Source organism: Schistocerca serialis, chromosome 3, assembly GCF_023864345.2.
Source record: "Schistocerca serialis cubense isolate TAMUIC-IGC-003099 chromosome 3, iqSchSeri2.2, whole genome shotgun sequence".
Lineage (NCBI taxonomy): Eukaryota > Metazoa > Arthropoda > Insecta > Orthoptera > Acrididae > Schistocerca > Schistocerca serialis.
This window is the reverse complement of record NC_064640.1, coordinates 496,753,744-496,776,295: the sequence shown is the minus strand read 5'-3', so window position 1 is coordinate 496,776,295 and position 22,552 is coordinate 496,753,744. Positions and strand designations below refer to the sequence as shown.

Genomic DNA, 22,552 nt, shown 5'->3' with positions numbered 1-22,552 from the left:
TTTTGCAGTGAACTACATTTACAATTTTATGTCAGCTAGAAAAATGTCTGAAAAGTAACACTGAATCTATGTCCAATTTATGATTCTACAGTTCACTGTAATAGTAATGTTATTGAAACCACTTTGAATGAGTCCTGAAGATGGTAGTGTGTATCGTTATCTGTTATATTTATGCAGATAGTTTGTTGTGCTCTAGCTGTCAACTCCAAACTTAACATTAACATATGCAGGTGTCAGAGTTCATTGCACTCGCGTGTGGCAAAAATATAGGTTGTGTTTGTCCGTTAAAGTTACTCATAACTAATTTCTTAAACAAGGATGTTAATCATTCTCATGCCTAATTAGGCTGGCGACCGTTTTTGGTGTATTCTTGGAACAGTGTGGTTAAGTAAATTATTGTTTGTTACTGTTTGAATATTTACGTGATTCTGACTTTCACTTCCGATAAGCCACCTCCGTTAGGTACAACACGGTCAACATAACAAAATTCCTCTCAGAGGGTAACACGGCTCTGCTTTTTCATACTATAATTACTTGAACAAGAATAATTTCATTATACGTACTGCCTTCAGCTTTGAGGTTATGGTATAGTAGTAGAGGACAGTAGTGTTATAAACTCAAGTTGATGTACTGGCCACCAAATTTGCTTCAAGTACTTGAACAATAAAAATTGAAACCAAGAGCTGTACTGTAAGTTAAACGTCGTTTATTCAAAACGCGCTACCTGTTTTGAGGCGAAAAGCGCTATCTTCAGGCCAGCCAACGAAGTCTAGTGCAACGGAGCCAAAATCAACAGGATTACGTAACTCCCGCTGCACTCGACTTTGTTGGTTGCACATGCTGGCGTAACAAGCTAAGTAAGTTTTATTGTTTCCATTTGAAGACTCAGTTGGTCCCTGCCATTGTGGTTCGTACGTTGATGGCAGATAACGCTTGGTGCTTGAAGATAACACTTTTTCGCTTCGAAACTGGTAGCATGTTGTGAATAAACGACGTTTAAATTACAGTAGAACTGTTAGTTTCAATTAAAAAAAATGGCACCTAGAACCGCTCGGCCACAGCGGCCGGCTTCAATTTTCATAATTAAAGTACTTCATGTCCAGCTGCTGTCCCACTGTCCTCAATGGATTGATTACCGGAGACATTCGCTTGATGTGAACCCAGTGGAAATAATTTTCGACGCTCTCCGGCTCCAACTCCGTATCCTCGAACCACCGGAGTGTAATTTACGAGAATTGTGTGATCTGTGCATAGACACCCGGTTCCACATACCTCCGAAAACCTACGAAGGACCTGTTAAAACCATACCACGCAGAATCGCTGCTGTATTCAATACCAAACGTGAACCACACGCTGTTAAGCAGTTGGCCACAATGTTTTAACTCATCGATGAATTTGTGTTCTGTTGTGCTCGTTTTCTAGTTATCCAACTTTAGGCTCTATCTAAGATTGTCGCAAAAACGCTAACTGCCAAACTTTAAGCTCAAAGATCTTGAAAAACTTGTAACCAGATTAACTTCTAAGTCATGTTTGTACTTTCTGGGAAGAATATTAACAGAAATAAACACGTAAGTGTTGAAATTGGATCTTTATGGTGTGTAATACATTATGTTTCCTAAATCCATATATATTATAACAGTGTATGTATGTATGTTTGTTTGTTCCAAATCTCCCTCTAAATCACTGGATCGATTTAATCCAAACTTGGCACACATATCACTTTCTGTCTGGAGAGACCCACTTTGAGAGTAATAACTACCTACCGCTCAAAGAGGTGGAAGTGGTGATGAAGAAGTAGTGTACGAACTCATGACGCGCAGATAACCAGACTATATTCATCCAGTACTTGAGAACGGGAGTACTTGTGACTGTCAGCCAATTTTACGCATAATTTCAAATATTTACGAGAATTTTTCTCAGTGACACTTTCCACAAAATAATCAAAGAAAAAAGTTTCTCTCTTACCAAGTTTTCACTATTCGTGCAGTAAAACCTCCCTATAAGACGTGACATTTTAATTTATCACTTATTTACTAATAACTCTATTCGCAACGCATTTCACAGTGTCCACATACACCAGCGGATGTACCTGCAAAAGTATATCATCGTATGACACATACTCAGGAGATACTACGTCATAAACTTTGAGCTGCCTGAAAACGAAATTAGCCAGCCGCGATGGCCGTGCGGTTCTGGCGCTGCAGTCCGGAACCGCGGGACTGCTTCGGTCGCAGGTTCGAATCCTGCCTCGGGCATGGGTGTGTGTGATGTCCTTAGGTTAGTTAGGTTTAAGTAGTTCTAAGTTCTAGGGGACTTATGACCTAAGATGTTGAGTCTCTTAGTGCTCAGAGCCATTTGAACCAAAACAAAATTGTAGACCGAAATTCGCTAGAGATACATGTAAAATATATGTACAAATATGTGTGAAGTATTTTAAATATATGTGACATGTGCGTATGCGGCCAAAGCAAGAGGGAAAGAGCGCCTTCTAAACCCCTGGATCGATTTCAACGAATCTTGCTACACGTATTACTTACTATACAGAATGAAATACTGTGGGGGTAAGAACCAGCAGCCTCCTATTGGTGTGGGAGTGATAAAGTGGAGAGAGAAGGGTGGGAGGAGATGGACAGACAGAGAGAGGGGAAAGGAGGACATGGACAGAGAAAGGAGTGAGGGGGAAATGAACAGTGAGGGCAAGGGAGGAGATGAACATAAAGGAGGCGGAGCAGGAGAAAAACAGAGATAAGAGGGGAGGAGATGGACAGGGAGAGGGGAGGAGGAGGTGAACAGAGAGGGGAAGGATGAAATGGACAGCCAAAGAAAAGAGGAGGTGACAGATGAAGAGAGGTGAAAGGCGGAGATGGACTGAGAGAAGGGAGGAGGGGACTGGCAGCAAGAAGTGGGAGGAGGAGATTGGCTGCGAGAGGGTGAGGACGAGGAGGAAGGAGAAGAAGGACCGAGAGAGAGAGAGAGAGAGAGAGAGAGAGAGAGAGAGAGAGAGAGAGAGAGAGAGAGAGAAGGGAGGACGGCAGATAGACAGATAGAGGGGCATGAGAACATAGACCCAGAGTGAGATTGGAGGAGGTTAACAGTAAGAGGTGGGAGGAGGAGATGTAAAGTGAGGGGAGAAAGGAGGAAATAGACTAAAACAAAACTTGAATAAATACATGCCCAGGCAACGCCGGGTATTCAGCTAGTACAATCGAAATACTGATAAACAATGTTTTGTTGTCATAATTAAAATAATAGCTGAGATAGTGAAATGAGTAGGACATTCTATTCATCTTCGGGAGGAAGGATTTCTGATATGTACTAATCAATATACATTTAGGTTTTCCGTAGTATACAGGATCTCTAAACAAATTTCGGAACGCTAGGCAAAATTGATTACACCACCACCTAATATGTTCCCTAACGATTAGGTGACATCCCTCAAGGATACGCTACGGTCGCAGGTTCGAATCCTGCCTCGGGCAAGGGTGTGTGTGATGTCCTTAGGTTAGTTAGGTTTAAGTAGTTCTAAGTTCTAGGGGACTGATGACCTCAGAAGTTAAGTCCCATTGTGCTCAGAGCCATTTGCACCAACCCTCCAGGATAGTTCCAAGATAATTACTTCCCCTGACCATCTCAGACTGAGCTAATGCTCTGTCGCTAATCACCTCGTGGCTAGCTGAATATGAAACCCTAACAACAAGATTAATGAATCATAGACTCTAGATGGTGTGTGACAATGATGATGAATAGAAATGAGTCACCAAATGGGCAAGGGTTAACACAAGGAAATAATCGTATTGGGCAAGACTGCTTCCGTCTTGTTTCTGGAAGTCAGTACAGTTTAACAGTAACATAGCAATGTGCGTAGGATTGTTCATCTGCGAAGCATGTTGTTAACATCGTCATCGAAACGCATTTGCAAACACCTCCACGATTTACATTCCATGACTGCAGACCTAATTAGAAAGGAGGCACTACGCCGTACCTAAACATGGTTGGAGTGCTGATTCAATTTCAAATTTCACTTACAGTCGTATCGGGGAATCACTTGAAAACTTAACAAAAACACAGTACTGGGGATTGATCCGAATAGTCCAGTACGTCAAGGAGGAACCATCTCTCTCGCTGTGTTTCCACGGATAGGATCATTTATTCACGTATCCACCACACTCAGGAACATGTGCACTGTCAGCACAAAAATAACTCTACTTATATATATTTTGCAAAGCATTGTTTTATCGCTCTTAGTTTAATCTCAAATGTGAAAAGTTCAAAATTTCGGGACATGTACAGAGCAACGTGGGATGAAGACTGCAAACATTGTTTAGCACTGTGTTGCTTAGCAGGCTATTTGAACTGTGTGTATGTGTGAGACAGAGAGAGAGAGAGAGAGAGAGGGGGGGGGGAGAAAGAGAGAGGGGGGGGGGAGAAAGAGAGAGAGAGGGGGGGAGAAAGAGAGAGGGGGGGAGAAAGAGAGAGGGGGGGAGAAAGAGAGAGGGGGGGAGAAAGAGAGAGGGGGGGAGAAAGAGAGAGGGGGAGAAAGAGAGCGAGAGGGGGGAGAAAGAGAGAAAGGGAGGGGGGATGGGGAGGAGTGGAAGGTTTTTTGTAACGATTCTACCGCCAGATTATGTCATCGACATGGCGATTACGCTGGTCAGCAGTGGTTTTTGTACAAAAAAAGTAAATACGAGTATTAAACTTAGTTCGAGATCGTAATGTGACATAAAATGTGAAATGAGAAAATGTCCTTCACGTCAGGGTTAAGTATCACAGCAGTTGTAAGATTTACTATATACTTATTAATTGCTTTGTGTTCGAAAGCAGTGTGGAAAAAATAAGTTCAGTGTCTTTTTTGTTCATGAGTTTAATGTGAACCATTGTTTAAATATAGCATTGTAGTGAAGGTGTAGTTTTAATGAAAGAATTAAACGTTCCATGTAGTGCTACAGATTGTTCCTTGTTTACAGACGTTTTCAAGACGAGTCTGAAAGACGTACTGTTAAATAATGACAATAAGGTCCCATCTGTACCTGTAGGCTACTCATGGAAGAGAATTACGTTAATTTATCAGACACACTTGACGCTATTAACTGTAAAGAAGGCAACTCGATAATACATGCTTATCTTACGCTGAGGTGACAAGTCGTGGGATAGCGATATGCACATACACAGATGGCTGCAGTATTGCGTACACAAGGCATAAAGGGGCAGTGCATTAGCGGATCTGTCATTGGTACTCAGGTGATTCATGAGAAAAGGGTTCCGACGTGAATATGACCGCGCGACGGGAATTAACAGGCTCTGAATGCAGAATGGTAGGTGGAGCTACACTTATGGGACATTCTGTTTCGGAAATCGTTAGGGGGTTCAGTATTTCGAGATTCACAGTGTGAAGAGTATGGCGAGAATACCAACTTCTAGGCATTACCTCTCACCACGGAAAACGCAGTGCCCGACGTCCTCCATTTGACGACCGAGAGCAGCAGCGCTTGTGTAGAGTTGTCAGTGCTAACATACAAGCAACACTGCGTGAAATGACCCCAGCAATCAATGTGGAACGTATGACGAAGGTTGCGGCGAAATCTGGCGATAATGGGCTATGGCAGCAGACGACTGACGCGAGTGCCTCTGCTAACAGGACAACATCGCCTGAAGCACCTCTCCCGGGCTCGTGATCGTACCAGTTGGACCGTAGGCGACTGGAAGACCGTGGCCTGGTCAGAGGAGTCCCGATTTCAGTTGGTAAGAGATGACAGTAGGGTTCCACTGTGCCGCAGATACCACGAAGCCATGAATCCAAGTTGTCAACAAAGCACTGTGAAAACTGGTGTTGACTGTGTTTACATTAAATGGACTGATCCTCTGGTACAACTGAACCGATCATTTATTGGAAATTGTTATGTTCAGCTTCTTGGAGACCATTTTCAGCCATTCATGGACTTCATGTTCCTAAACAACGACGTCATGTCACCGAGCCACAATTGTTATAAACTGGTTTGAAGAACATTCTGGACAATTCGACCGAATGATCTGGTCATCCAGATTACCCGACACGAATCCCATCGAACATTCATGGAACATCATCGAGAGGCCCATTCGTGCACAAAATCCTGCAACGGTAGTACTTCCGAAATTATGGTGGACGGCTATAGAGGCAGCATGGCTCAATATTTCTGCAGGGGGCGTCCAGCGACTTATTGAGTCCATGCCATATTGAGCTGATGCGCTACGCCGGCCAGAAGAACGTCCGACACGATATTAGGAGGTATCCTATGACTTTCGTCACCTCAGTATAAGGTAATAAGTTTACTCACTAGTCTACAGACTGGTTTCACAAAGTATTGTTTCCTTTGTCTTCGGGACGACCGTGCAAAAGTCAAATATTATACAGTTAAACAGAGGCCACCACGAGAAGAATTGGCTCCGAGGAAAGAATGTATGAAATATGTATCTCTGATGGAGTCTCAAAATGTTCCCCTTCCCCCGCTGCATGTAAAGCTCGGACTTACCAAGAATTTCTCGATTGGGATGTACTAAAGTAGTAACAGTTTCATGCATCTACGTTAAGTGTTCCCTGAACTAAGGAATGCAAAATTGAATTAAGGGATTTTTATAGGGCCACATATCAGGGAAAATAATGCCTAATAAGAACTTTGAAGATAATTAAGTCAGAGCTTGCAGCATATTGTCTTTTATGGATGTCGTTGAAGGATCCCTAGGGAATAGGAGAGTAGAAATCAGTGACGTATGAGTGGGAAATCTTATAGAGAACTATAAACACTTTGGATGCAGAATATCTCGAAAACGCACTTCCTTCACTCTCTTTGAGATTTCTTCCCGGGCAATTTGGCAGCAGTTAGTGACTAGCATGGGGAGAGGTTCTATCAAGAAATGTTGCGGAGGGAAAGCTGTTATAGAGGAAGCTGGAACTATACTTTGTTAAGTGGTTACTGCGGTTTTTGAAGCGTGAAGTATCTACATCGCACAGAAGGAAGTTGTCATCAAAGGTCTCAACCACCAACATCATCATAATCCACGAAAAAAGTGTTAAATGTTTGATTGTATAAATCTACGTCAGGCCAAAGTCAATACAGTAATGTAATTGTATGACAGTAAGTATGTTATAATTATAGTACCTGCTTCAAATTTTTTCAAAGACCACTGTAGTCTCTGCTTTTACACATATGTATTTTAAAACCTGCATAACCACAAATTAGAGGGTGATCGCGAAAAATTAACTGGATTTTCAGAATCAGCAGGTCAGTGGCGTTTTATCCCTATACCAGAAAAGATGTTGACCAGTGTCATATTCCACTAAAGTTATTTACTTGTCATTAGCTCACTAATGATTATCGTAACAAAAAATTAATCTAAATTAAAAATAAAGTTACAGAACTAGTATCTGTAACCCATTAATCATCTTGCTGTGATAATATTCACCCTCCTTTCATTCCACTGTTTCATTTGAAAAACTTCTGTGTTATCTGTGTGTTGCCGTGTCAACTGTCTGCACATGTTGTGATGTCAAACTTCCATTAATGCAAGCAACGTAAAATTGTACGTAGTTACTTGTAGATCTGTTAATCTTCTCTTCAGGCGTCTCAGTACACACTTATAAGTGACGGGCTACGCCACAGAAATGCTGATAAGTAACGAGATTCAAAAAGACGTTTGATATGAGGGAAAAGAAACGAAAAAAAGTCATTGAAAACAAGTATGGCACCCGCCCGCGTTTCGGTCACTGCAAGCAGAGGGACGGATGAAAAGAAGCGAAATGAAGCGTTCATAAGGAACCTTTAAAGCTGTCGTGTTGTCTAATTACGGAGAAAAATTTAGACGCTTGTTTACAGCCTCTCATACTCTTTTTTACTCTCGAAAATATTACAGCTCGCTGAACTGTTTTAAGTAATTACACTAAGGGTGGAAGCGATGTGCACCATTTTGCTACCGGATTTTGCGAACATAGCCGCCATATTATGAGGGGCAGTCAAATGAAAACGAGACAAATAGAAAAAAGTAAGTAAACTGTTCATTATTTCAAAAGTAATCACCATAACAATTAATACATTTGACCCACTGTTAGACAATAGGGTCAACGCCTTCATGGAAAATATTTACTGCTGCCTACGGAACCATGATTGTGCTCAGGCATGCACCTCCTCGTCCTAAGCAAATCTGAGGCCACAAATTTCTTTCTTCAGAGCTCCAAAGATATGGAAATAGCATGGGAAGAGATTGGGACTGTATGGAAGATGTGTAAGGGCTTACCAGCGGAACTTCTACAGCGTAGATGAAACTAGCTGCCAACAAAATTTTGACTACGCAGCAGAGCCCTTACACATGATCGTGTGACGGGTACTCTTAAAGGGGGATTATAAGGGAATCTTCTGTACGATCATGATCATCCGTTTTACCTCAGAAGCATCTAGCGGAAGATTTGAATCTTCGGCAACATAATGCAGTACCCCATCGCTCCCGAGTTGTGTAATAATAGTTTGGGGAGCATTTAAAGGGCATGTGGATGGTTGGTTGACCTACGTCAGCTCCCCTCAGTCCTACTGAGAACATTCGACACACCATGGAGTGCGATTTGCGCACAATTCATTTTATTTCGATCTATCTTAGGAAGCTGTAGGCAACTGCTGAGCAGTCGTACATAAAGAAGGTTTCGGTGTCTCGTGGAGCACATACGACGACCATAGCTGCCGTCATCAGGGCGGGAGGGGGATCAGAACGCTACTAGGTAGGTATCTCTAGTTCGACTACTTACTGGTGTCGGTATCCATGAGTTTACCATGCTGTGTGACTGGTTCTCACCCAAACGATTAAATTTCCACACATAGAAAAGTGTTGCACATAATTTAGCAAAGTTGTATGTTAACCCGATATATGCCACAGCGTTTCGGTGGATCGACATATTGCGAATTTTTGGATGGAGACAGTGCGTTTCGTTTGCATTTTCTCATCGCTCTTCACGCCAGACACGTCACTTAGTTATTTACAGTTCTCTACATATATGGTTCAAATGGCTCTGAGCACTACGGGACTTAACATCTATGGTCATCAGTCCCCTAGAACTTAGAACTACTTAAACCTAACTAACCTAAGGACAGCACACAACACCCAGTCATCACGAGGCAGAGAAAATCCCTGAGCCCGTCGGGAATCGAACCCGGGAACCCGGGAGTGGCAAGCGAGAACGCTACCGCACGACCACAAGCGCGGACTCTCTACATATACACGAGGCCCAAATCTAAGTGCTTCAGTACATGGCCCAAACACCCATCAAAATGGGTCCCATTGTAATGCTTAGAATACATGACGTGGATGTATATAAGTCAAGACAGTCCCCTAATTAGAAAATGAGCGTATGGGGCAGATGCGGGAATCCCTCATTGCCGTCCTGGGCAAGGTCCTGGTGGCAGATGAATTATCGTTGGCTTCCTCTGACCATGAAGTGGTGTGTATCTTTATCTTGCGGATAACGAATTAGTTGGATCAAATGGCTCTGAGCACTATGGGACTTAACATCTATGGTCATCAGTCCCCTAGAACTTAGAACTACTTAAACCTAACTAACCTAAGGACATCACACAACACCCAGTCATCACGAGGCAGAGAAAAATCCCTGACCCCGCCGGGAATCGAAACCGGGAACCCTGGCGCGGGAAGCGAGAACGCTACCGCACGACCACGAGCTGCGGACAACGAATTAGTGCTTGTTCAGTGTACAGTTGGGGTTTTGTTGTTATGTGTGAATATAAAGGGGTCAGTTAAACCCAGTGACGGACCACAACCTACTACTCTCGAGGAGGAAATTGTTCGCCGAGCTTAACAACGGACGGATGACAAACGGCACCACAAACCCTAATGCAATGAAACAAAGCGGGGAGATTTGGAATGTAGCCCAGGACTTCAATAAGGAACTGCACGCCACCACCTCCCCTTTACATACCGGCCAAATACTAGCAGTGGAAATTTCTTCCACCACCAGGATTCGAACCGGCTACCTACGAGCCGAACGCCACTGAGCGGGAGTGCGTTACCAAATGGCCCTGAGCACTATGGGACTTAACTTCTGAGGTCATTAGTCCCCTAGAACTTAGAACTACTTAAACCTAACTAACCTAAGGACATCACACATGTCCATGCCCGAAGCAGGATTCGAACCAGCGATCACAGCAGCAGCGCGGTTCCGCACTCTAGCGCCTAGATCCGCTCGCCCACAGCGGCTGGACAACCTAACCTGCAGCATCCTTGCAAGCTTTACAGACTGTCTGCAACCACCCTGTATAATATCAAGGTACAGATATATTTAGTAGCAATATATGACGTTTGTCCCTCAAGAACAGAGTACTGAAATAGCTGTAGACGTTTCACTAATTAATTCTGCATAACTTAAAAGACAAATTGTCGACAAGTTTTCACGGATATGATAATTTGATAAAAATCGCAAATCGTATGTTTCGTGAAGACAAAATTGACCAAACGGGAAAGTATTTCAGACATGTCCATTTGGAAATCTGAATGCTAACAGTGTAACACCGGAAAAGGAAGTAACGTCCTACGCGCCTACACAGATATGGCTTAGCGGCAGGATCTCAAAGGCTCTTTGTGTAGCGGAACCATGCAACTAGTCACAGTGTCATTCTTACGAAAAGTTAATTTTATTGTTTAGAAGAACTGTACAACAGTCTCTTCCATGAAATGGAAACAATGTAATAATAACACTTACATCAAAGTTTTTTCATTGATCTGATGTATTCTGAAGGACTTAAGTGCAGATTTAGAGCTTGAAAAACCATAATGACCACGTCAACGTTGCTAACCACAGAACTGATTAAAATTGGGAATAAAAGCGAAAATGGCATTGGAAACGGAAACGAGTAAACATGTTGTACAGGGGAGACAAGCTTTCATTGTAGAAAATTAGCTTATCTAAATTCTCATTTTGTTTTAACGTGAATTGAAAACATGCTAAATATATGATTTAATTTCGTGTCACTTAAATTTTGAATTTCGAGAAACGTATTTACTGTTTGCAGTATGCTGCGCAGGAGACCTATCAACAAAACGCATTGTATAGCCGTGTCTGGAAACGCCTTGTATGTTGCTTGGCGGGATGATGGCGGCGAAACCAATTCCGAGCTTCTTTAACGGAATACCTGACTATTACCTTTGCGTCTACATCTACGCCCTGTAAGCCATCTTACGCTGTGTAGTGAGTTGCTTCGCGTTGTACTGTCAATGCGCTTTTTCCCTGTTGCATTCATGAATGGTGCACAAGAAGTAAGACTGTGTAACGTCGATTTTCTCTTATTTTACCTTTCTACGAGATATCTGTGGAATACTTAAGACTGGCGTTCACGGAATTTTACCATAAAACTTTTCTGTTGCGCACAACGTCTCTCTTGAATCGTCTAACGCTGGAGTTGGATAAGGTTCGGTAGCGCTCTCGCGCTTATTATGCGACAGCTTTACGAACTGTGCTGCTCTTATTTTCATCTTCTATACACAGTCTGATCAAAAGTATCCAGACATCCCTACGTCATGCAGAATTGACCAGTGCATGTCACGAGAGAAGAACCCGCCAGTATCAAAGTAGGTAAGGAGTATTATGCTCTCAGTGGAAAAGAAGTAACAGCAGATTGGGACGGTCAGAAGAGCTCAGTCACTTCGAACGAGGGCTAGGCATTGGGTGTTACTGGAGTAACAAATCCATCAGGGACGTTTCAGCCCTTATAAGGCTGCCAAAGCCGATTGCTGGTGATGTATTTTTGGGGTTGAAACGCGAAGGAACAGCCGCAGCTAAACCAAGACCAGGTAGACCTCAAGCACTGGAACCGTCGAGCGTTGCGGAGGGTAGCTGGAAAAAATCGAATTAAATCAGCGGAAGGAAGCACTCAAGAGTTCAGAATTCCTACCAGAAGTCCCGCTAGCCCAATGAGTTAAAAAAAATGTGGCACAGTGGTTGGGCAGCTCCTCGTAAGCCACACTCAGTGGCAAATGACGTTTGGGGTGGTGTAAACCACGATGGCACTGGACAGTGGATGACTGGAAACGACTGATCATGAGTGATGAATCACACTGGACTCTGTGGCAATCCGATGCAAAGGTTTGGGTTTGGCGAACACTTTTACATCGTTACCTGCCATCATGAGTAGTGCTAACATGAAGTATGGAGGAGGTAGTTTTTCGTGGTTAGGATGTGGTCCCTTAATTGCCCTTAATAAAACTCTAAATGCGCAAGAATGTGAAAATATTTTAGAGCATTGTGTTCAATAGTGGGACAGTTCGGAGACTATGACTAATTGTATCAGCATGACAATGCATCCTGTCATAAAGCGTCATCTGTGAGGCAATCATTTGTGGACAACAACGTTCCTGGAATAGACTGGCCTATTCAGAGTCCCGACCTGAACCCAGTGCAGCACCTCTGGGATAAGCTAGAACGGGAATTCCGCTTCACACCCGAGCTTCCAACATCATTACCTCCTCTGGTTTCTGCTCTTGAGAAAGAATGGGCTGCCATTCCTCCACAGATATTCTGGTACCTCATTGAAAGTGTCTTTAGCATAGTTCAAGCTGCCATAAAGGTGAATGACAGACACACCCCATATTAATGTCCATTATAGATGTCTGGGTACTTTTTATCAGATAGTGATTCTTGAGCCTTTCTGATGTAGGGGGTGTTCAAAAAGTCTCTCCGCAGTGCCGTATGATTGTTAGCCGCGTGTGCCGTATGCCGCTGTGAATATACTGAAATAAAACTCAGTGAAATACAAGTTATTAACTTACTGAATATTCATTTTTACTTACAAATTTTCACATTAAATGTTGAAATTGCCCCCCCCCCACCCCCTGTTGTTAAATTCACAATTTAATTCGTCTAATCATACGGCACGCACGGCTAACAATCATACGGCACTGCGGAGAGATTTTTTGAACACCCTGTATATCTCCAGTTGAAAAGTTATCAAGGGTAGGCTGAAGAAGGGTATTGTAATACATATATCTTTCGTAGATGATTTACATTCCCAGAAAACATCGGCCTGGCATCTGATGTTGCTACAACTAGTTCTATGTGGTGGTTTCGCTTTGATCACTTGTACATGTAATCGTGGACAATTCACGACAGTGAATGTTTCCAGTGTCTGTTCGGCAATCGTGCAGTTGCATAGTAACAAGTATTCCAGCAAGTTTATGGGTACTTAGTTACGTCTGCTTGTGTTGAATACCAGCTGTCAGCCGTTGCTCGAAGCATTGATCCTCTGCAAGTCTTCCTTCGTTTGACGAAACTTTTTCTGGCGTTGTTACTTCCGTATTTACAAAAGCCTAATCCGCAAATCCGCGATCCATTTCGTGGATATTCAGCATTGTTAACCAGATGAATTCTATGTATAGTGAGCAGTAATTGCGTGCAAAACTCCTTGAGGTACGCTGTAAGTTACTTTCAAATCTGACGATGTCTTCCCGTTAAGAAGTACATGCTGAGACGTTTCGTAAGTTATGTTTCATCATAGAAATTCCAAAAATGTCATTATATAGGATCATAAAGAGTATTCCATAATTATATAACAGATTTGCGTCAGAAATGTAGATCTGCAGTTTTGTGCATTTGTCACGTGGTCCTTCTTGACGACAGGATCGAACTGCGCCGTTTCCCAATCGCTAGAACGCTTCGTTGCTTCAGTGATCTACAATAAGCATGTTCCAGAACGTCATTTGCATAATCAATTCCGAGCCTGTATTCTTTCTTCTGATTACAGCTTTTATTAGATTTCGCACTAAGTTATCTTCGCGCTCATTTTGGCTTCGGTCAGCTTTGGCTTCGTCAAAAACGCTCTGCTTTCTGATGCTCTCTCTGCTTTCGTAGCAACTTTCTAATTCAACTACTGACAACTCCAGGAGTTTTCTATCCCTCACAAGCGTGCGCGGCACATACATGTCTGAAGCAAGTAGTAAAACAGTGTTGAATCTTGTGCATTAATATCACACATTTCCGTCTAAGAGATGAACGTTTGCTGATGACTGTTCAGACAACTTACGAGTATAATCCATTTCTTGTCGCCCTTGTTAACCGTAAGTATTTTCCTAATGTTCTTCACATTCGTTCTGGCATCCGAAGTAAATGATAGTGTAACAGCCAGTCACTGACTACACCGTACGCACTACTCACACCTTAAAATGACTTGCGGAATACAGATGTAAATCTAAATTGAAAAGTTCGGGTCTGCTTGTGATCAGGAGATCAAAGGTTGCATTCTCAGGAGTCGCCTCTTTAACTACCTAGGAGAATTTTTAGAAGAGATACCTAGAAAAATTTCACACGAATCCGTCTCCCCGGCACCTATTTTAATCACATGAGTCTCAGAGTTTCTAGCTTGGAAGCTGATGAGGGACGGTCAATAAATTTATGCAAGATGATTAAATCTTCTGTGAAGCATTCTGTCGCTACAGCTGCTGATTTAGGTGGCCGATGAAGCATCTCAATTACGTTGTAGTATCAAATTTTGAGGCTTACTTTCACATAGTTTATTTCACACTCGGGATCTGTAGTATCCCGACGATACATTATCGAGTTCCTGACGGAAATAAATATGCCACTTCCGCTTGCATCCAGCCTATTCTTACGACTTTTATACCAACCTGAATTTCCGATTTCGCTACGACTCATTTGTGGTTTTGGCCAGGTTTTCGTCCATAATATCGTTAGTAAGCGAAAGTAATTCTGGATCCATACAGTGGGCGTTCGTGCAGTTAACTAAAAAGCCACATCTGAACATCACGCGAATTTGGACGTTTTGGAAACCTTGAGCAATACCGTGAAAAAAGATCAAATGTTTCAAGTTAGATACAAGAAGCATTTTAGAATTCTAAAGCGCTCATTTCATGCCAAGACAGGACTAAAGTAAACTCTTTATGCATTAGCGTCTGCTAAACTGTGATTTTGACAGTTACAAATATTTCCACCTATAATGCACGACCACTCATCTCAATGTCTAGGAAATCTTCATTTCAGATATGGATAACGTCCTCTAGGTACAAAAATGTAAAACAACACACGAGCTTTTGTCGTAGCAGCCTGTTTTAAGCACGCCGGTAGCAACATTGTCGTGTTATACATTGATACTCTAGCTGTCGAGTTTGAAATCTATTTCCGTTTTTAGTGTACACCTCCATTTTTCTATTGAGTGCCTGCTTGGGTTTCACGTGTGCACTTCAAAAAATGATTTCATCCCCTTGAAAAATATCATTTTCTCAAACACGTCTCAATTCAAAAGATAACGTCGAAATTTCTTCAGTGGGGAAAAATCCTAGTATACTGTTGTCCTCACAAATAGTGCACTGTGAAAACATAGGTTACTGTGATATTTTTGGTATTAATCGAAAGATATGCAACTTATCAAGAAAACTAAGATTGATTTATTTATTTACGGTCAGTCCATATAATTTACGTGTGTGAGTTCCTGTTTTGAATATTTTACAATCTAATGAAACCCAGACTTATACATGTTTTTAACATAATTCGCATTTGGTGATTTATATCCTCATTTACTCACACAGAAAGCAGTAGTTTGACATTTTTAATTACACGCGTTATAACAGAAAAATTTGGTGTAAATGTATATCCGAATGTGAAAAATTTTATTGTGGCAACAGTATCATGACTCTCGATAGAAAAACACAAATATGTATGATTGGTTATTTTATTTACATTTTTGCCAGACATTTTGATCGTTTCATTTAAAATGTATGCAGCATAGGTTAATTTTTTTCTATATGCTGTTCTTGTGTATAGGTACTGGCTGTGTGCAGAGAGCGAAAACAAAGTAGTTTTACAATGTGGATCTGAACATTTACAATTATTCGTTTGCTTGTATTGAATGGCCAATGCATATATAAATTCCTTTCAGTCGTCACTAGATGCTTTATAGAACGACAACCCCAACTGCGGGCTTCAATTTTACATGATTACGGATAGAATTCTGAAAAGCAGCCAGAAACTACTGGGAGATGCAGAAAGCTCCCGAGCCTACACAGATAACGGGAAAACCTTGATAATAACCCAAATACACATGTTTTAACCGAAAACTGTTTCCTGTATTTAAAAATAATGTCATATTTGAAAGCCCATTATATGACTCGGTGGAAACTGACAACTTATTACAATATTACACTTAAAACACAATGATTTCTTCGGTTCAGTTACTTTCAGTTCAATATCGAGAAATAGCATCAATTTTTTTCTGTTTCTGTAACTTCATTTACATGTAATAACACAAACATATTTTAGTGCCTCGGTGATCGCGATAACAGGTTCTTCCATCACTTCGTCTTAACTCTCCTCCTCTAAAGAACATTTACTTTTTCCTTTTATTCGCGTTACTTAGCGGCTCAAATTTCGGCTCACAGGCATCACTATTTAACCATTCGCGGATTTTTTCGTTATCTACGTCTTCTCAAGCAGAAGTTTGTATTCCATACGAAAATATTCATTATAGTAAGAAAACACTTCAGCATTGGTTTTTTTTTATTTTCCCAGATACCTCTGGTCTACGCACGGATAATCCGAAAACCAGATAATAAGCACACGGGCAATCGGGAATTTGTTATGTTTATATTACTATTTACGTATTGAAGCACCAGAATAACTGTCAATTTTCCGTTCAGTATACGGAAACTGATTGTTTTCTCTCCTAAAAGTGCCATAGGTTACCATCAGAAATCATAAAACAAAAGTCAACATGTATATTACATTAACTTAATCCAGATGATGGAAATAAAATTCTCTGGAACGCGTAGTGGAGAAATAAAGTGATTCGATAAAGATAGCTGTATTTTTCAATCGCTAAAAGTTTCTTGCACCGAATTTTCTTTCACGCCAACAAATTCAGAAAATGTGCTTGCAGGTAATACAATACTGCGCCCCCTGCAGACTGATAAGGACTGTACATTAGCAACTGACGCAGCGCCACACTAGCACCTATTATCGAAAGTATGATCCTTTGCGATATCGAGCGCAATTTATGATTGGATTGATGATTTCTCATTAGGCAGGGCGGTATGTTATCTTGGGTGGAGAGTCTCAACGTATGTAGAAATAATTTCAGGTGGAACCCTTGCTGTTGTGTATTAAAGACCTAGCTGACAATATTAATAGAAACCTTAGACTATTTATAGATCATGCAATTATCTATAATGAAGTATTGTAAGCTATTCAGGTGTTCAGTCAGATATTGATAACATTGAGATTTGGTACAAGGATTGGGATCTTGCTTTAGATATTCACAAATGTAAAATTGTGCATTCCACAAAACTCAGAAGCGTTTATCCTATGACTACAATATCAATGAATCACAATTATAATCAGTCGACACGTATAAATACCTGGGTGCAACAGTTTGTAGGGATATAAAATGAAACGATGAAACAGACTCATCTGCAGGTAAAGCATGCAGCAGACTTCGGTTCATTGGTAGGATAATATAAAAATTCAGACTAGGAGATTGTTTACAAAACAATCACGCGTGCCATCACAGGATATTGCTCAAATATATGGGACTCATATCAAATAGAAGTTACAGGGAGTAATAAACGTTTACAAAGGATGGAAGCACGAGTTGTCACAAGCTTGTCCGGCTCGTGGGAAAGGGTCTCGCAGATGCTGAAAAACCAGAACTGGCAGACGTTTGAAAATGGAACCGAACTATTCCGTGAAAGCCTACTAGGAATCTGGGAATATAGTAGCACATCCTACGTGTCGCTCCAGTAGGGTTCGCCACGACAAGGCTAGGCTAACTGGAGCGCTCCGTACGCTAATGGAGCGAGGAACACTGTCCGCCATGCAGTGCGGCACTCACCTCGGCGTCATGGTGTGTGGCTGGCGACGCAGTCCGGCGTGCGCGCCGCCGCCCTGGTATTTATCAGCGCGCAGCCGCGGCGTGACCTTTAACCCGCCGGCGGCGGCGCCCGGCACACACTGAGGGGACGCGGGCAGGCTTATCGGACCAGCTGGCTTCCAGCCGACGACCACGCTTCCTCTGCCGACTGCCGACTCCGCCCCACTGCCTTCTTGCCGAAGCACTCGCGCGAGACTCCGCACCGATTCCGAGAACACGTGCCGCTCTAGACTGACGGGCTCCCACCGCACAACTGAGCGCTACACTGGTAGGCGTCATTGCCACTGCGCTACGCGAAGGATGGACTTCGTTCATCTGCGCCGATGTCGCAGTAGGGTGACACGTAATTAGCGGAAGACGCATTTGTAGCAATGCGACTGACTCAGCGCGAATCTACTGCGTTGTTTGTGCGTAATTTTCGTGCTAGCTGACCAGTGCAGACTCAGATTCTCTATCGAAAGCGCTAAAGCGCTAATTAACAGCAACCACACTGGTTTCCATCAACCGCAGAGCACTACATCTAGCGCTACGTGTAGATGGCTACTCTGTAAATCAGACATAAGTGCCTGGCACAATACTCGTGTTATTCCACTCTCGAACAGCGCGCAGTAAAAACGAACACCTATATCTTTCCGTGCGAGCTCCGATTCCCCTTATTTTATTATGATGATCGTCTCTCCCTACGTTGGTCGGCGACAGCAAAATATTTTCTCATTCGGAGGAGAAAGTTGCTGATCGAAATTTCGTGAGAAGATCCCGCCGCAGTGAGAATCGCCTTTGTTTTAGTGATGTCCACCCCATATCCTGTGTCATGTCCCTGACGCTCTCTCCCCTATTTCTCGATAATACAAAACATGCTGCCCTTGATGAAACGTTCTTGACGTTCTCCGTTAATCCTACCTGGCAAGAATCCCACGCCGCGCAGTAATACTCCAGTAGAGGACGGACAAGCGTAGTGTAAAGGCAGCGTTACATTGCTACTAAACCATCGTAAATTTTACTACACTAAATTTCATTCAATGGAAGTCATAATTAATAGGTTACGCACAAGGTAGTTACATTTGTTAGGTCTCCTGTGCTATGGTCCATACAAACTAAGTCGTCGTGTGACTAGGGCCTCCCACCGGGTAGACGGTAGACCGTTCACCGGGTGCAAGTGTTTCAATTTGACGCTACTTCGGCGACTTGCGCGTAGATGGGTGTGAGATGATGATGATTGGGACAACACAACACCCAGTCCCTGAGCGGAGAAAATCTCCGACCCAGCCGGGAATCGAACCCAGGCCCTTAGGATTGACATTCTGTCGCGCTGACCACTCAGCTACCGGGGCCGGACACAAACTAAGGGTCGCAGGTTCGAATCCTCCCTCGGGCATGGATGTGTAGTTCTAAGTTCTAGGGGACTGATGACCTCAGATGTTAAGTCCTATAGTGCTCAGAGCCATTTGAACCATTTTGAACACAGTACAAAACGTCCTGTTTTATATTTCGTTATGATCATTTTACTGCCCAAAATGTTACTGGAAAAGAAGTCATAATTTATCTTATGAGCGGCGTTCAATAAGTAATGCAACACACTTTTTTTTCTCTGTCAGTTTCAGTTGAAAAAATATGGAATTTGTTGTGGAACACCTTGGAATATTCCCGCTTCAACTCCTACAGTTTCGTAAAGTTCCGATAAGTGGAAGCGCTATACGTAGCTTTCAAAATGGCGTCTGTAACAGAGGTGCGTTCCAAGCAGAGAGCTGTCACTGAGTTAATTTTGGTGGAAAACCAGAGCATCACAAATATTCATAGGCGCTTGCAGAATGTCTACGGAGACTTGGCAATGAATAAAAGCATGGTGAGTCGTGGGACGAGACGTCTGTCATCAAATGGTTCAAATGGCTCTGAGCACTATGGGACTCAACATCTTAGGTCATAAGTCCCCTAGAACTTAGAACTACTTAAACTTAACTAACCTAAGGACATCACACACACCCATGCCCGAGGCAGGATTCGAACCTGCGACCGTAGCAGTCCCGCGGTTCCGGACTGCAGCGCCAGAACCGCACGGCCACCGCGGCCGGCGTCTGTCATCACCGCAACAAGATCGCGCAGACCTATCGATCTCCCCCTGCCGGCTGGTCGGACACAGCTGTGATTCCTACAGTGTTGGAACGTGCGGACAGTCTCATTAGCAGTGATCGACAGATCACACACCTCGTTGCTCAATTGGATGTCTCTGCTGTTAGTGCTGACACACCCGTCCACCATTTGGGGTCCTCTAAGGTGTATGCCCGCTGGGTTTCTTGCCGCCTAACAGGAGACCATAAAGAGCAGCGAAGGACCATGTGCGCGGAACTGCTTGAGCGTTACGAGGCTGATCGTGACAATCTTTTGTCGAACATCGACGCAGACTATGAAACATGGGTTCATCACTTGGAAACGGAAACAAAACGGCAATCCATGGTGTTGCGCCACACCACCTCTCTCCTCCGAAGACAAAGTTCAAAGCCGCACACTCAACCCAATGAAGGATGCACTCTGCAGGAATCAGTACGGAGATGCTGATGTTATTGATGCAAGACGCTGGCTACGATATCGACCAGTAGAGTGGTACCATGAGGACATACAGACTCTCCCAGCAAGGTGGCATAAGGCTGTCGTACTGAACGGAGGGTTTTGTAGCCAAAAGAGCGGAAAATAATATGGTGCACTGGAATACTGAATAAAACCAACCTGCTATCAGAAAAAAAGTTACATAAATTATCAAACTCCCCTCGTATGTACAATTTGCAAATTATTGTACTTATTAAAACTCGAAATATTTTACACGTAGAATGAGTAGAGAGTCATCTGCTTTCTTCCACGGTCACTCAAGAATTCTTCTTTCGATTCCTCACATGGGGCATCAAAGTCTGCGTCTACATCACTGTCATCTGCACAGACCACATTATCCTCTTATTCTTTACTAAATTCTCCATTGTCTGTCTCTTTATCAGCTTCTTCAAGCAAATTGCCCATTATGTTAGTGTCAAAATCAAACTCAGCACCATCCATATTGTGCTAATTTCAGTAGCAAAAGAGAGATTAGCACTGAAGAGAGCCAATGTGACATAAACTAACATACCTCTAATTTATACAGGGTGTTACAAAAAGGTACGGCCAAACTTTCAGGAAACATTCCTCACACACAAACAAAGAAAAGATGTTATGTGGACATGTGTCCGGAAACGCTTAATTTCCTTGTTAGAGCTCATTTTAGTTTCGTCAGTATGTACTGTACTTCCTCGATTCACCGCCATGATTTCATACGGGATACTCTCCTGTGCTGCTAGAACATGTGCCTTTACAAGTACGACACAGCATGTGGTTCATGCAGGATGGAGCTCCTGCACATTTCAGTCGAAGTGTTCGTACGCTTCTCAACAACAGATTCGGCGACCCATGGATTGGTAGAGGCGGACCAATTCCATGGCCTCCACGCTCTCCTGACCTCAACCCTCTTGACTTTTATTTATGGGGGCATTTGAAAGCTCTTGTCTACGCAACCCCGGTACCAAATGTAGAGACTCTTCGTGCTCGTACTGTGGAAGTCTGTGATACAATACGCCATTCTCCAGGGCTGCATCAGCGCATCAGGGATTCCATGCGACGGAGGAGGATGCATGTATCCTCGCTAACGGATGACATTTTGAACATTTCCTGTAACAAAGTGTTTGAAGTCACGCTGGTACGTTCTGTTGCTGTGTGTTTCCATTCCGTGATTAATATGACTTGAAGAGAAGTAATAAAATGAGCTCTAACATGGAAAGTAAGCGTTTCCGGACACATGTCCACATAACATTTTTTTTTCTTTGTGTGTGAGGAATGTTTCCTGAATGTTTGGCCGTACCTTTTTGTAACACCCTGTATAAGATGCCACACTAATATAAATTGGAAGCGATAAAACAAATATGTCGACTATCAGAAAACTGTCACACCATTACTAAACATTCGTCTTATTTACGACAAGAGCACCAGTGTCAGCATATCGCTGGAGTAATACAATCAATAATAACGTCATTGTTAACAACAATGTTTGCCATGAAGGTGCTCAAGACCACGTGTCGCTCATGCGTCCAGATTGGCAGGAACAACAAATAGATACCAACTACAATCACAAATATTACGAGAGTATGGTAATCTAGGCTTAAGAAAGATAAATAAAAAAAGAAGGACAAAATGTGTGTGCGCAATTCGCATTCGTACCGTAGGATTTTTGTGAAAACGTAGGCAGAAAATCAGAATAATTGTTTCGTATTAATCTCTAATTTGATTATCAATCTCTTTAATATAGTGGTTACATCTACAGGGTGGGCCAAAAAATTTGGGTACAAAGAAATACAGCACAGCACAGCACAGGAAAGGAAATACTGTACTAACCTGACTATAGCAGATGTTGAAAGTGATCATCTTTCATCTTTGTACACTTTTCGGTCTGATCAGCAAGTTGATGAAGGCCGATGCACTTGAGCGCTCCCCACACAAAGCAATCGCACACTGGCTGGGGTGACCAGCTAGGGCAGCGACCAGACGGACCTCTGCTAACAACTATGTCAGGCGTGAAGACTGTCTAAATGTGCTCCATCCTGTTGGAACTAACTGTAGGTCTTTCCCTCCTCCGTCAA

General features: G+C 42.7%; 1 protein-coding gene across 1 annotated transcript in view; it reads right to left on the bottom strand.

Annotated features, from left to right (window-relative positions):
- Positions 1 to 22,552, bottom strand: part of LOC126470948 (aminopeptidase N-like) — a 536,862-nt gene that overhangs the window by 472,710 nt on the left and 41,600 nt on the right. Inside the window, exon 2 of the mRNA XM_050098998.1 lies at positions 17,862 to 18,160. Coding sequence (XP_049954955.1) covers positions 17,862 to 18,160 — 299 coding nt within the window. The remainder of the gene's footprint in view (positions 1 to 17,861; positions 18,161 to 22,552) is intronic.